Source organism: Desarmillaria tabescens, assembly GCF_030435595.1.
Source record: "Desarmillaria tabescens strain CCBAS 213 chromosome Unknown EV420scaffold_10, whole genome shotgun sequence".
Lineage (NCBI taxonomy): Eukaryota > Fungi > Basidiomycota > Agaricomycetes > Agaricales > Physalacriaceae > Desarmillaria > Desarmillaria tabescens.
The window spans coordinates 350,437-365,006 of record NW_026848309.1 but is presented as its reverse complement, the minus strand read 5'-3'; the positions used below and the strand labels follow the sequence as shown (position 1 = coordinate 365,006).

The 14,570-nt window shown below is 48.1% G+C and overlaps 5 protein-coding genes across 5 annotated transcripts; 3 read left to right on the top strand and 2 right to left on the bottom strand.

The window, feature by feature from the left end:
* Nucleotides 1–182: 182 nt before the first annotated feature.
* Nucleotides 183–4,438, top strand: EV420DRAFT_1664782 (nuclear elongation and deformation protein 1; the record flags this gene model as incomplete). Its single annotated transcript, XM_060478962.1, has 9 exons — nucleotides 183–392; nucleotides 445–925; nucleotides 977–1,850; nucleotides 1,903–2,227; nucleotides 2,282–2,446; nucleotides 2,500–2,642; nucleotides 2,697–2,936; nucleotides 2,995–3,222; nucleotides 3,275–4,438. 9 exons carry the CDS (start codon nucleotides 183–185, stop codon nucleotides 3,951–3,953), a joined length of 3,345 nt encoding a protein of 1,114 aa, XP_060333462.1. The 3' UTR covers nucleotides 3,954–4,438.
* On the bottom strand, nucleotides 3,987–5,855 carry EV420DRAFT_125027 (uncharacterized protein). Its single transcript, XM_060466718.1, has 9 exons — nucleotides 5,808–5,855; nucleotides 5,434–5,750; nucleotides 5,331–5,373; nucleotides 5,069–5,279; nucleotides 4,907–5,012; nucleotides 4,678–4,855; nucleotides 4,507–4,624; nucleotides 4,359–4,442; nucleotides 3,987–4,304 (listed from the first exon to the last, which is right to left on the bottom strand). The coding sequence occupies exons 2-9, from the start codon at nucleotides 5,618–5,620 to the stop codon at nucleotides 4,020–4,022; spliced, it is 1,212 nt and encodes a 403-aa protein (XP_060333461.1). The 5' UTR covers nucleotides 5,621–5,750; nucleotides 5,808–5,855; the 3' UTR covers nucleotides 3,987–4,019.
* Nucleotides 5,856–7,373: 1,518 nt separating this feature from the next.
* On the bottom strand, nucleotides 7,374–8,261 carry EV420DRAFT_1526832 (uncharacterized protein). Its single transcript, XM_060472438.1, has 5 exons — nucleotides 8,025–8,261; nucleotides 7,887–7,975; nucleotides 7,807–7,834; nucleotides 7,732–7,747; nucleotides 7,374–7,685 (listed from the first exon to the last, which is right to left on the bottom strand). Exons 1-5 carry the CDS (start codon nucleotides 8,171–8,173, stop codon nucleotides 7,635–7,637), a joined length of 333 nt encoding a protein of 110 aa, XP_060333460.1. The 5' UTR covers nucleotides 8,174–8,261; the 3' UTR covers nucleotides 7,374–7,634.
* A 62-nt stretch (nucleotides 8,262–8,323) lies between these two features.
* Nucleotides 8,324–10,839, top strand: EV420DRAFT_1266390 (RNA polymerase I-specific transcription initiation factor RRN3; the record flags this gene model as incomplete). The annotated part of the gene is made up of 5 exons (XM_060467325.1): nucleotides 8,324–8,605; nucleotides 8,660–8,942; nucleotides 8,993–9,273; nucleotides 9,325–10,347; nucleotides 10,399–10,839. 5 exons carry the CDS (start codon nucleotides 8,324–8,326, stop codon nucleotides 10,837–10,839), a joined length of 2,310 nt encoding a protein of 769 aa, XP_060333459.1.
* On the top strand, nucleotides 10,790–14,505 carry EV420DRAFT_124965 (uncharacterized protein). The gene is made up of 12 exons (XM_060466713.1): nucleotides 10,790–11,251; nucleotides 11,316–11,337; nucleotides 11,389–11,774; nucleotides 11,828–11,852; nucleotides 11,903–12,035; nucleotides 12,085–12,349; nucleotides 12,399–12,753; nucleotides 12,806–12,853; nucleotides 12,905–13,224; nucleotides 13,278–13,412; nucleotides 13,468–14,320; nucleotides 14,383–14,505. The coding sequence occupies exons 1-11, from the start codon at nucleotides 11,181–11,183 to the stop codon at nucleotides 14,267–14,269; spliced, it is 2,562 nt and encodes an 853-aa protein (XP_060333458.1). The 5' UTR covers nucleotides 10,790–11,180; the 3' UTR covers nucleotides 14,270–14,320; nucleotides 14,383–14,505.
* The last annotated feature ends 65 nt before the right edge of the window (nucleotides 14,506–14,570 follow it).

The window sequence follows — 14,570 nt, the reverse complement described above, 5'->3', positions numbered from 1 at the left end:
CAATCGTCTCGATATTCTGTCTAAAAAATTGGTTACATAAGTAGTAGTAAAGTGTCTCCTTGCCAATTGGCAAAACGCATTTGATCTCCGGTCCGAAGCATGTGCCCCAAAGAGCGCGTCTCGCACGTGTGAATCCTGTGCGGCCATTTTAACCTTAGGCAACCCCATCTCTTTCTCATACCATGAACTACATCCGCGGTGCCGTCAATGCCATCAGTGCGCCGTACCAATATTACAAGGAATTACCACCCATAAATCCCTCGACGCTCACCGGTGCGATTGATGTCATCGTCATCCAGCGCCCGACCGACAATGGCGGGACGGAACTAGCTTGTTCACCATTTCATGTACGGTTTGGAAAGTGGCAGGTACTCAGGCCAGGAGAGAAGAAGGTGCGTTCATTGTTGCATCTGATAGTCCAGAAAGCCGACGAATCAGTCCCAGGTCAGCGTAATGGTTAATGGCCACTCGATTCCATTCAATATGAAGATTGGAGATGCTGGCGAGGCTTTCTTCGTTTTCGAGACTGATGACGACGTGCCAGACGACCTTATCACTTCGCCTATCCTTCAACCTACACGACCAGACGGGGAAACTGCGCCTGAAGATCCCGACATGGGACTATTTGGAGAGAAAGCCGAATCAGACGATGTCGAGCTACCAAAGGAAGAGCCAGATTACCTTGATCTGGACGCCCAACCAGATAGCGCCGAGAAACGACACATGAAGACACAGAGCTTGACGTCATCAGGTTCTGTGACCAAGAAGCGGCCGTCGAGGCTGTCACTTTCTCAAGAACATACTTCATCCGGAACAGACGCCAAAGATATGACGGAGAAGGAACAGGATGAACGTGCGGACGAAATACTGAAGAAGAAATTAAGACGGGGAACTAACCATGTACCCGAGGTCGCATTTTCGAATGGTCCGTGGACTTGTATGACTCGTTCTCAAGATAATTGATCTTTGGTTGCAGGTATCGCATATGACATTGAAGGATATCACTCTTCAAGTAGGCGTCATAGTACCTCGCATGACCGTGAGCGATCCGACCGTACCATCAGACCTTCTGATGCCATTGGCATCGAGTTTCCCACCTCTTCAAGATCTTCGACGCCTTCACTATCTCGGTCTGGAAGTCCTGACGATTCGCCACCACCCTATGCATTTCCCTCTATACGCGCGACTTCGGAGCCTCCTGATTTTCCTGAACCACCTGCCGATATGACGAAGTCCAGTTCCTTGCCGCTGAAGCTTCCCTCATCATCAGCCCAGGAATATTTTTGGGAATGGGGTGCATTTCCGCAACCATCCCCTTTGAAGACAACATTTGGAATGAGCGGACGTATTGACAGTGGTGACAAACCGACGACATGGGGAAAGAGTCTGGGCAAGTCCAAGTCTAAGTCAATTAGTGGTTTGGAGGCAGTTGAAGAGGGTGAGATTCGGAGTAGGAGCGTGCCCCCAGCTTATGAAGGGAAGGGAAAAGAGAAGGAACAGAGAGTCTATGAAGATTACGATGACGAAGAGGTCACAGAGGAGAAATATGGTGCCGGTGGTAGACTGACTGTCAGCCCATCAGACCCCACGAAGTTTAGAGTGGCAATAGAGGGTCGGCGGGTGCCATTTGAGCTGAGTTTGGTGCATAATGAGGCAGATGAGAGGCGCGGTAGACGGAATCGAGACGGTGCTGTTCCCGCTACTACTGACAACATAGGCAATGCCTTTGGCATGGACGAGGTTGAGACTGATAGACTATTTGAGAAAGGAAAGATTGATCTTAATACTTTCTTGGACGACGAGAGCATCATTGACGATCCAGCCTTGGTGATAAATTGGAATGAGGGCCAGTATGTTATGCGGTTTTACTCGTGCTCTCTGTTGTTCTGACGCTGTTGACAGGTACATTAGACACGGTGATGGCTCGCCATTGGTGCAAGCTCTCAGACTGTGGCGCAATGAGTATATTCGCCAGCGGGATACAGGAATGACACCGACCAGACCCTCTTCGCCGCTTTCGGATGACGATCAAGCCGTCAAGTCTGGAATCGATGATTCTTCTTCCATCACAGAAACGACACCAATAGGCAATCGAAAACCTCCAACTTCCTCATCTTGGGTACAATGGTGGAGTCGGAGCAGAAGAGGCACACCTTCCAGTACAACCAGTAATGGGAAGCCCGGACGTCCCGAATTAAGAGAATCTGTCTCGGTCCCCTTGGAATCTGTTCGTTGTTTCATGGATCACGCGAATTCTTTCCGTCATTGACATTTTCAGCAGACGCCGCCGCCTCATCGAAAAGATATACCGCCAGCAGAATCTGCACCGGCCCTTCCCTCAACACCATTGCAGAAGCCCGTTCAGGATGTTCCTACCCCGGTACCTGTAATCGGTAAACCTGACCACAAATTTGCTAAGACATTGCGGTTAACATCAGATCAGCTAGTAAGCGTACCATCATCTCACATTCTTATGCTCATATCTGACACTGCGTCCAGAAATCCCTGAACTTAAAGTTAGGCCCTAATACGATAACCTTTTCGTTGTCCGTGACTGGTGCTATTGCATGTACTGCTCGCATATTCCTGTGGGAATCGACGGACTTGGTTGTTGTATCCGATATTGATGGGACAATCACTAAGTGAGCTTCGAATTCTTCTGTAGCTCTAAAGCGTGGCTGATACTCGATGAAAAGGTCTGATGGACTAGGCCATGTCTTTGCGATGATAGGACGCGATTGGACACACCTTGGAGTGGCAAAGCTCTATACGGATATCTGCCGAAATGGGTACAAAATCATGTATTTGACTTCGAGAGCGATAGGGCAAGCGGACTCTACAAGGGACTATCTGAAGGGCATAAAGCAGAATAATTACCAGCTTCCCGAGGGGCCTGTCATTATGAGTCCTGACCGGTTAATGGCGTCGTTGCATCGGTGTGTAAATTTCATCAAGCAGGGGCAATTTAGACTAATTGAACTGGTGTCCTTCTAGAGAGGTTATTATGCGAAAGCCGGAAATGTTCAAGATGGCTTGTCTGAGAGACATCCAGCGTCTCTTCGGTGAAGCATCGAGAAACCCATTCTATGCAGGGTTTGGGAACCGGATTACAGACGCTATGTCTTATCGAAGTGTGAACGTGCCCAGTTCACGAATATTTACTATCGATTCGACTGGCGAGGTCAAATTGGAACTGTTGGAGTTGGCAGGGTATAAATCATCGTAAGTCTTTTCCTTCCTCAAGGATGATGGTCCTAATCTTGGTTCATACCAGCTATATTCACATGACTGATCTTGTCGACCAAATGTTCCCTCCTATTCATCGCAAATGGGCTCCAGAATTCACTGATTTCAACTACTGGAAAGCCCCAGTCCAAGATTATCCGCTTCCAGACCTCTCACCGCCTTCTCCTGCCTTGAGTGCTCGTTCTGATACATCAAACCAGAGTGCATTAGCCCGACTACGCAATTTCAGCCTTGTGGGAAGTAGGCAGGTCAATGTCTACAGATCAGCGACCTCTATCTCATCCTCACCGACTCGGAGGGAATCCTCGCCAGAAGGCGAAATAGAACACCAATTGAGGCAAATGTCGTCTTTTGAGAGACTCAGCAGTACCTTTGGGTTCTCAGGCTCATCGAGACGGAGCGCCAGTCCAGATTCGATGTCTTCGGTTACATATGCAGAGTCGGAGGATGAATTTGATACCGATTGTGACGACGGCACTGGAAAGCGGAAAAAGCGAACGCGGAGGCGGAGCATGAGTAGTATACCGGGTGCTTTGGATGATATGCACTTTGAGCTTGATGAACAGGAGGAGGACGGTGCTGAGGACGAACAGAATGAGGAATTCGGTGAGGAAGGAAGCATGATGGCTGATGAAGAGGCGGAAGAGGATGCGTTTGATGAAGATCTCTTAGCTGCCGGAGAGATGAAGAACGTTCCTTTCCTATAGATCCTTATACAGCTACACTAGAATTTTACATGTAATTTTAATTTACTATTTGGCGCACGGTAGGACCTATACGAGGTGTAGAGGCTCATATCGGACCTTTTCGAACCTTTCTGGGTCTCCGTTCTGTGAGTCTTGGAGCCTCAAAGATTCGTCACTTGTGATCTCTGTCTCACCCTCGTTGATGGCCGATGTGTCGAGCAAAGGATTTGAACGGAATTCTATAGTTTCCAGACGCATGGAATCTCGCTCATGGTCTGGTGCATCGGGTTTTCCCTGGAAAGTGAAGACAACAGTCTCGCTGATAGCGCTACGCCGGTTGACAAAGAGAAGGACAATTGTTGGGTACATGCCCTTGGCATCCAGTCAGCACACCAAGGCTTAGATGCAGATGTGATCAATTCGTACCGCGAATTGTGCATTGACAGGAACGTAGATGTCGCCCAAGGTGCCGAAGGGAAGCCGAATCCAAACAGCGGCAAGAAAAAATAACTGAAGTTCAAAGTGTTGCTAGAGTTAGCTCAAGTAAAGAAACCGTATCTGAATAAGTACTCACTGTAGAGAGTGTATAAAGAACTCCCGCTTCAACCAGCAGCGCGACAACTCGTTCTCCTCGGGTCATACTCCTTTTTCTAGATTGTACTATCTCCGTGGTAATCCATCGTCTATACCGCCTACCCAACAAGATTCATTTTGAAATGTATCGGAAAAAGATGTCTTCACTAACCAGGCCTTAATCCCAATGATTGACGTCGATGACAAATTGGTTAACAAAGTCAGTGCCAAGCATAGCACTTGAGCATAATCCAAAGAGCGGGCCAAGGCGTTGCCAGTAACGACAATATTTTGACTGACAGATATAACGGTTATCGAAATCCGTATTCCGATCGTGACCACCGCGGATACTGCGTAGGAGAGGATCAGTGATGTCGGCACAAGGAAAAGGTAGTACGTACATGCTGTACAGCATAAAAGTATGATAGGCATCATCAATGCTTTACGGTACTCTTGCCTGCAGAGTATCCATGCACGCCAGACAACGACGCCGTCAGTCAAGACGCACTGTATGTCACGGAATCTGAGTCCGTGATCTGCTTTGAAGAAAAAAGGACATTCACATTTATGAGCGCTAAGGCATTCATTAGAAGGCACTGCTGTCGGCGGTAGCTGGCGGCATCATTGTCTAAGGGAATTCCGTTCACGAACCCGCTGGAGATGAGGTCCAGGTCATGGTATATAGATAGAACCCAATGAGCGGTCGAGAGAGAGAACATGAAAATCAGCATGCAGAATAACAGTCGTCGGGTTGTTCCTTGAAGGCCTCTTTTCCTATTGTTCATCCCGTGAGTATCGGGTCCCGACTAGGGTCAAAGTACATACAACATTGCATGACAACACAAGGGCATGAGGATCGTGTACATGCCTGGTCCGGAGAACACGAATAAGTGACAATTTTCTAAGGCTTTCATTAGAAGGCGCTCACCATATACTAGCGTTTGGCATATTAATCGAATTGTGTAATAGAAGACGTCGAGTCCATCTCTGTTGGCAGCCATCAGGCAAGGCAAAGCAAAAGCGAAGGGTCGACGCAGAAGGGTGTCGTGGACTTGACCATATATATTGAACGAGTCGAGACTCAGGAACGCCATTTTCATTTTCCTGGCAGACATTGATCTTTGAGGGGAGAGGGACCGGGATTCAGCTCACAAGGAGTTGCAACCCGTGTCGGCGCATCAGCATCTAGAATACCAGAGGAACTCATCAAAAGATGAATAAGGAACACCGGATAAAATGAAATTCCTGGAAGCAGTCAGTTGACTATACACAGGCTTATCGTCGGGAGAGAGATTTCCATACCAAGGAGATATAATATACATGGTGGACGGCAGACTCGTGCTTCTTTTTTAAAAGAATAATCCAGACAACGCGACTTTTCGTCAAGAACTTGTCAATTCGCAGATCCGTAGAAGGAACACCAAAATGGACTGAAACTGGCATAGTTACGCTGCTTTCATATTTCAATCGACATCCCGCTCCAAGATTTCGTTTTGGTTTGACTCTTGAACTTGAAACCTAGACTCAAACTGACAGTTCGTTGTTGGCCATCACATCAGCGCATCAGTCAGTAGAAAGTTCGGTAATTTACCCCGGGGCCGACAAAGGGGAAAGAGGACCAAGGAATAGTATTTAAGGGGTACCGTAAGCCCAAGCAAGATGGACCAAGTAAAGCCTCCTATAAAAGTTGGCAAAGGCTTGAGTTTCAAGGATTTGGAGAGAGGGTTGGGCATAGTGCTTTCAGTTTGTGCAGACTGCCGTGCGAAGCACAGCGGGAAGGCTGCCTGGCGAGCTTCAAGGGCCGTATACGGGGTGTATACTGTATGTACTCGGGCATTCCTTCTCCTGGCATTGAATCTGGTACCTGTCCTGAATATCAATCAGGGCTTTTGTCTCTCCCAACCAAAACCCTGCTGATGGGCGATAAAGTTGAGGACTGTAGTTGATAGTCAGAACAAGCAGATTGCGCATTAATAGGAGATTGGATATTACCCTGAGTTCCAAATGGATGTCGATTCCAACCACGACATCGGAAGCCAAGATTAGAAGGTCGGAATCCTGATCGTACTCAAAACCTTGAGTGATCACTTTATCATCGAGGATAATGGTTCGTTCTTGTTATAGGCCTGTTTCTGGACCGTATCTTCCGGGGAATGAACCGCCTGTCTATCTTCCAGAGGTTTTCATTCTGTGCGTCACGGACGGTCGAATAATAGCTGGAACTCAAAGAAGATATAAACAAGCCGAGGAGACACGGCGGCCGTTTTCCTTCGTTGCTCCTTATTGTAGAGTGGACGAAACAAGAGAGCGGGGCACCGGCATGTTAAAAGCCGGGATTCCTGATGATGCAGCCAGAGAATCCCGTGGGCACCCATCAAAGCATATTCTGACGATCACTTTTGAATATGGGCACACGCCTGTGGGGCCTAGTCAGTGAGGATGATAGTGGCTACTGCGCGTTTGGAAGTAGCCCACAGCCAGAAAGCCGAATAAATTGTTGCCCATTTCAGTACCACTGCGAGCTCTATAGAACACCAACGCTAGTGTCTGTTATAGTAGTGCTTCTGATGTGAAATGAGCATGTAAAGTTCGTGATGTTGTGAAGGTTCGACCTGGTTCGACGCGTTCTCATGGTTGCAGATACGGAGAGCCGCATACTCCGAGAGGTGGTCCGGGCCTTTCACGTACAGCGCTGTCTGACAAAGAAGGCGAATAGGACCAAGCGTAGTGCATATATGAGTAATCCAGCCGCTAAAATTCCACTAAGATTCGATGGTATGATACGTGGCATGAGCCAGACTGGTTGAATCTACAGGGGTCAATGACGACGAGGTAGAGGGAAACTGTTTATAGGCCTTGAAGCTAAGCTTGAACTGTGAAAGAACGTTGTACGGAGCAGTGGGGTCGCAAAGCGTGAACACACGTATGTCGCGCATATGTCATCGAATGCCGCCATTGCCATTGCACGAATGTTTTGCATACAACTGGTAAAATTTCAGCGTGATAATACAACCGTACCAGATCTCTTGCAGCCAGAGTCATCCATTGCGCTACGGTAATCCAAGGGATCAATGAATTCCACCCAGTTCATATGTGCCTTAAGTCCTCTTCTCCCGACCGCGTGGTCATCTAGTGGGCTGCCTCGGCTAGTTCATGATCATATAGAGGTCCCATAGGAGGCTAGAAACGGATAAGCGAAGGCATACCAGGGTCCACGGAGACTTACGGGAGTGTTTCGTTCCCTGCAGGACAAGAAGCGGTCAGCACGCGGAAATAGCGGAGAGAATGAATGACCACACACCATTTAGTACCATCAGGGAATAAGGGACCTACACTTTGCTGAGACAATGTCCGAGACTATAGCAGAGCAGAATGACTCACTAATGTATGGGTCGGGGTGCTTTTTCGCTGCCAGCTCAGCCTCTGCTCTCTCCAAAATTACAGCCAGTGCTCTAGGATCGTGCACATTGCTGTCATGAGGTGAGAATATATTCCACGCAAGAATAGGCATCAACGTACCGGTTTTTCTCGAATTCTGCTCTAATCAGAAGGGCCTTGGCCCGCCAGATAGTCCTGGTGACTGTCCAATCGAGCTCATTCTTCAGGTATCGTTTGTAAAGCGACTTGACATAGAGCCGGTGGGCGGACGAGAAGGTAGAGGAGGACATGGGAAAAAGGCAAGGATGGACTGAACCGACCAGGCCGCTTGGTCTTTTCTAGGCCTGCTTACCTAAGGCTGTGTAATTTTTCTGGCGGAACCGAGCGAGTCGACGCCTGTTCCGCTCTCCCTTCCTTGCTCCGCGTCTGGTTGCGGGAGAATGGACCCCCATTCTCGACTGAGCCAGTTCAACCACCGAACTCCGAAATCTGGACCTCAGAATTCCCGTTTCATGGAGGCGCCACTACCAAAGCCGTCCCTTGCCACTTTCCCAGGCAAACAACCAAGAAAATCCTCTGCAACTACCGCTTCGTCCTCGTCCTCGTCATTGCTACTCGTTCGCCGGCCAATTGCGACTAACTCACGCGTCAAACAAGATGAAAAGTACCGTAATGAGATGTATTTGTCTTTTATCACTAGCGCGCTGCAGGAAAAGGCCAATGTGCGTCACACGAGCTTCCATGTTTGTTGCAACTCGCTGACTTAGCTACCGCAGGGACGAAGCGAACGATTTGATGACCTTGTCAATCAATTCAACCCAAAGGCTACTTCCCAGTCATCAGCCCAGCTGCGCGCCTGGATCTTGACGCTCTCCCACGTTGTTTCTCGCCTTGAGCGTGTCCATTATGCTCTGATAGAGGCTATCGTTCGCATGCCATGGACTACGATGGATAACGCTACGGTCAAGTCGTATACCATCTTCATTGGAATGTTGCTCTCGGCGAGACCCGAGTACCTTTCCCTCGTCCTGGGCATGATTGCCCAAGGCTTTACTTATCGTATGTCAAGTCTGCTTCTTTCCTATGCGCATGTTCACCTGTCTGCGCAGAATCATGTGCTCAAGCCCTTGATGCGTCCGCTTCGTCTGGCCCAATTACCCGCCGCACCGTCTATGACCGACTTCATTACCTTCTTCAGCATATATTGTCGCTTATACCAACACTTCCGTCGACCCTGATGCCCCTCCTGTCCCGCAATTTTCCCCATAAGCGGCAAAACATAGCGTCACAGTCTACTTATATTCGTAATTTGTTGAGGGTCTGCGGCTATTGCCCCGAACTGTCTGACAAGATTCTCGGAACAATTGTCGATCGTGCCATTCAGATAGATGTACGCCTGATTGCACTGTACATTATATTTCCAATTGACAAATTTCCTCAGGTCGAGATCCAAGTCGAGCTAGAGGAACTAGAAGATGCGGAAGCAGAACAAGATCAGGAAGTCTTCGAGTTGGATCCGTTCGACGTCATAATAGGACAAGAAGGCGATGCTTCTGAGACTGATTCAGAAGATGGAGACGAAGATGACTTCAGTGACCTTTCGTCTGATGCAGGAGATGATCTCGACCTCGATAATAATGGCCAGCCAGAGGCTACAATCACAAATGTTCGGCATATTCAAGACATGGTGAAGAAACTGGACACCATACTGACACTCACGTTTGAACATTTTGACCGGAGCCAATCTTCGACACCCAAACCGCCATCTCCATCTCCACCGGAATCACTACCTCCACTAGACCTCCCGCCGTTACCTCCCGTATATGACTCTTTCAGTCCTCTTGGAATACCAGTCCAATCACCGACACCATCAATATCATCGCCTCCGCCGCCATCAACACAAGCACCCTCAATACCTCTATCATCATCCTCAACGCTACCCTCCAAAATCCCAGCCCTCCATATAACATTCAATAGCCTCCTCGCCATCTTTGACCGCACAATTCTTCTTACATTCAAATCTCGCTATACACAGTTTCTCCTCTTCTGGTACACTTCCCTAGATCCAGACTTTGCTGATATCTTCCTCGGTATGCTTATTGACCGCGCCCTGATCAATCCGTCTACACCAACTGTCACACGTGCAGCCGCCGCGTCCTACATAGGTAGCTTTGTAAGTCGAGCGCGGTTCGTTGACCGTGAGGGTGTACGAACAGTCCTCAGAGTCCTGTGCGATTTCCTTGCTGCACATTTGGACAACATAAAGCAGACAGGTAGCGGGGATTCTGCTCAGAACAGCGTATTCTATGCTGTTTCACAGAGCCTCTTTTTGGTCTTTTGTTTCCGGTGGAGGGATATGCAGGAAGACGAAGATGAGGAGCTTACGAAGACGGAAGGAAAGAAATGGATGCGGGAGCTAAGTGTGGTGCATCGAGTGGTGAATTCGTCTCTGAATCCTCTTAAGGTATCTTCATGCCGTACAATTTTGGGACGTCTTCTGACTGATATTTGGTAGGTGTGCTCACCGAACGTCGCGATGCAATTTGCTCGTGTGGCCAACACTGTTGGGTTCATGTACTGCTACACTGTGCTAGAGATGAACAAACGACAAAATGCGATGGGCGCGACCGCTCCGACACGTATCTTTACCACCGCTGCCGTCAATGCTGAGCTAAACACGTTCTTCCCATTTGATCCGTACAAACTTCCACGGTCAGGTGTGTATATCGAGGGTATCTACCGGGAGTGGGGCGAAGTGGCTATTGATGATGACGAAGACGAAGACGATGAGGACGGCGAGGACGACGATGAGGATGAGACGCGAGATACGTTTGATGAAGGTGGGATTCCTGTTGTCCGGAAAACGGAGACTGAGGAGGATCCAGCTACGAAGGGTCTAGGAGAGTCCTTGGGTGCGATGAGTATCAGCCCAGTGCGACCGAGAAATGGGATTTAATTGACTTATGTAGAGGACGACTCGTGTTGAGTAGCTTTCGTGTTTTTATCGGTGTTTTAGCTATCGAGCTATGGAATTTTTCAGGACAACCTACTTAACATGGACAACCTCATCCCTTCTCCAGCTTCATTACTCCAAGTAAAGTAACATCGTCAGGGGGTCACAATTTTCCTGGCATCCGTTTTCTTTGCTCTTCCGTTGCTTTTCCAGAGCTTATGTAATATTCATGCGTCGCCTTCCTGAGGCTTCCATTGGGCTTCCACAGGCTCGCCGCTCGAACTCGACCCGAGTCGCTGGTATTTTTTGAAACGACGACTCGGTACTCTTCTACAATAACGGACATGTCGTCTGTTTCTGCATCTGATCTGAAAGACGAGGGGAACACGCATTTCGCGTCCAGGCGCTTTGCGAAGTAAGTAGTAGATCTACTATTGTTAGGGATGTTCGTAGGACGCGTATGCTCATAAAATTTTCAGTGCTGCGAGACTCTACGAAGAGGTGCAGTGTCTTCCTCTCTACCTCTATCTCATACTCTTAATGAGCATCCAGGCTGAAAAAACCGATATTGGCAATGCAATATATCCTTCGAATCTAAGCGCAGCGCTGTATGAGCTGGGTAACTATGCTGGGTCTTACCAGGCGATATTACGATCAGTAAAATTACTGTCCGCCAATCCGAATCCGAAACTGGCAGCAAAACTTTCGTCGAGACTTCCCAAGGCTCTGAGCCATGGATTGCGAGATGGCACCATCATGCCGAAAGATTATTGTGAGGAGGAAACAATACTCAAACAACTCAGAGATGCTGCTTTCGGGGACTCTGAAGGAGCCTGGCATGAATGGGAGCGCATCTCTGGCGAGTATGACTCCGTCGTGGAACGGGCTAGAAGTGCTCGGGCCAATTTTGCTTCTCTTCCCATGGCCCGAAAATCTGCGTGCGTATTTCTTTGGACCGTTTATACATGCGCGCTGAGTTGTCGTCTACCAGTCATTCAGGCTTGGAATACTTTTGTGTAAGCGCCGTTACCATAGCGACCTACAGGTAAAATCTAAAATCATCTAGGTCGGCCACGACCATCCGATGTCAATCTCTAGTGATTGGGGGCCGAGGACGAAAGGCAGTTCCTTCAATATTTGCACCCTGTCCACAGAGCGCCTTTCGCGCCTATCATACTTCTGGGGTGGAGGCGGTGATGGTATAATTAATTCAGTTCGTTAATTCACAGTATAACTTTGTTTCCCTAGCTCGACATGTTCTGGCCTCCATCATTGGTTTCCGAAAGGATTACGTTAAAATGACCCCGGAGAAGCGAGATGCGACCAACGTGCATTTTACGCTCCTCGATATACATCCCACGGTCCTTGCTCGGGACCTGTGTCTATTCATGATGGTTGAAGAACTCATTGCCTTGCGGGAACGGGCTCACGATGAGCTAGAGGAGGTAGAAATCAAAGCAACCCTTCTATACATATGGATGGGAGCTATCATTCCTTCTTATTGCCATGTTAGGTGTGTAAGACGGTTGGCTGCCTGACGCATCTCAACGTTATCTCTTCAGATTCTTAAAACTTGTCAGGTCCCTCTTGAGAGACCTGTCCACATCCTCATTTCAACCTCCTCACTGGCTACACGTCACCGAGGACTCGATTCCGGGCATTATAGTCTCGTTAAAATTTTGGCTCACCCAACTATCTCGTGAAACTGTCCAGGAAATGATCCATCACCACTGCGATCGACCTGTTGAGAATCCTTTTTCTTTTCAGGGTGTTCCTTCGGAATTTAGGGTGGAAGACAAGTGGTACGGAATCACACAGTGCTTTGTTCCACCAGACACCTTGAGGGTCCGTCATGAGGCCTTTAGTGCACTCTGGACCAGTCTTTCACAATTACCCCCGGAAGGATTGAAGCAAAAGGTGCAGTAGGTGTTTGAAAACCCAACGCCGGATAATCCATCAGTTGTGCTAGGTGAATCGGCACATCAACGCAACTTGGAAACCAAACTCATCGTTGTTTGTACGCTCTATAGCCGCTTCCTGATTGGGTCTTCATCTCATACTTTACTAGAATGCTTTCGACGAAGGCGATTTTGGGTATCCGGACGTTGAATTTCGACCGTTTCAGATGGTTGAACAGATCAAGAATTTCAACAATCGAATGGGCTTATTCAAGGGAAGGAAAATAAAAAATGATTGTCCAGCCTATTCAGTTACCGAGGTCTTCTTCGATGCCGTCGTGGACAGTCTCATAGCACTCAAAGGCCGCGTTTGTATTGAGCTTTTGCAGGGAGACATGTGTCAGGAGCTAACAAAAATGGCATTCAATGTCGACAACCGTCCAGCCAACTTTCCGCGAAAGTTCACTCGTATGTGGCTCAGTAACGTTCCGTAAGCCTTCATTTCCAAGCTATGAACATGTTTCCCTCATCACTACTTCGCAGAGACTACACTCATGGACCGATGAATATTGCCGCATTTACACTGCCCAACTTAGAACAGCAGTCTGATGCTTCCGTTGCGTTCAACTGTCTTTTAAATACAGGCATTTGGGAAGGCGGGGACCATTTCATATACAAGTGCGCTACTCCCATTGCATATATGACAATACACTGACCACGAATTGTATCACAGTTATACACTATTAAAGTCAAAGGATTTTGCGCGTTTCTTTGGCTGTCGTGTCATGGCAGATAACACCTGGAATGACATGGAGCTTTCTGCCAAGCCACTTCCTCGTCCCCTCTCGGAACTTGCTACTCGCCAAGAACTCATTATGTGGCTGACCAGAGTCCTGATTAGCACCATTCTTCCCCCTCGGCCTCCAAACCCGAGTGTAGTGCTAAGTGGTCGTATCCGATATCCAAACAATCTAGCAGCCTTCTTTGGCCTCCTCATGCGCCTCCGTGCAATTGGGTACCTCACTCATTGGGTGTCAGAGTTCCTTAATGACATCGTTACCGATAAATTGGTGACCGATATTGTTCCGTACTGCGATGATGTCCCGAATGGTATTCATCCGTCCACACTAGAAAAGTGGCGAGGCCCGTGTCGAAGAGTCAATTTGGACCCATGGCAGGTTGAGCTAGAGACAATGATTGCGTTGAGCTATGAAGCAACCCCCTTCCCGACCACTGGTTCTCTACGCCAAGACGATATAGGCACGTACGAGGCTTCTCTTTCTCCCAACGAATTTGGCCCTGCTACGCTGATGGGGATGTTCGGCAATCACGATCCTGTTTTTAATCTCGTCTTCTACAAGTGCGGGACGAAGGTAGCAAATATGATTCAGCGTATGGATCTCGGCGCCATGAAAGAGATATTCGAAATAGGACATGGCAAAGGCGAGATTCATGTGCTTACATCCTTAGATGAATTTGGCTACAAGAAGCGCAAAGTGAGGTGGAGGATGGGAAGGAAAGAGTTAAGAAGATGAAGACAGAGAAATGGGTATTCATGACATACCGAATTGACTGTCATGAAATCGGTAAGTTTCATCTTTTATCTTCTCAGTTTTATTTTGACTAAAACACGTCAACTCATTTGCAGGTTCTTCCGTGGCTGCCGACAAGTGGGTGGAAGTAGCAAGCTAGATGTTTGCTGCTGGTTTTATTGAAGCGTCAAACATTGGAATGTCCATGTATATTTGTTGCATTGCTCTAGATACTCAACTCAGAGAGCGACCAAAGCAGATCAAGTTGATGATGTCATTGGTAAGACAAATAAGTCGATGGCTA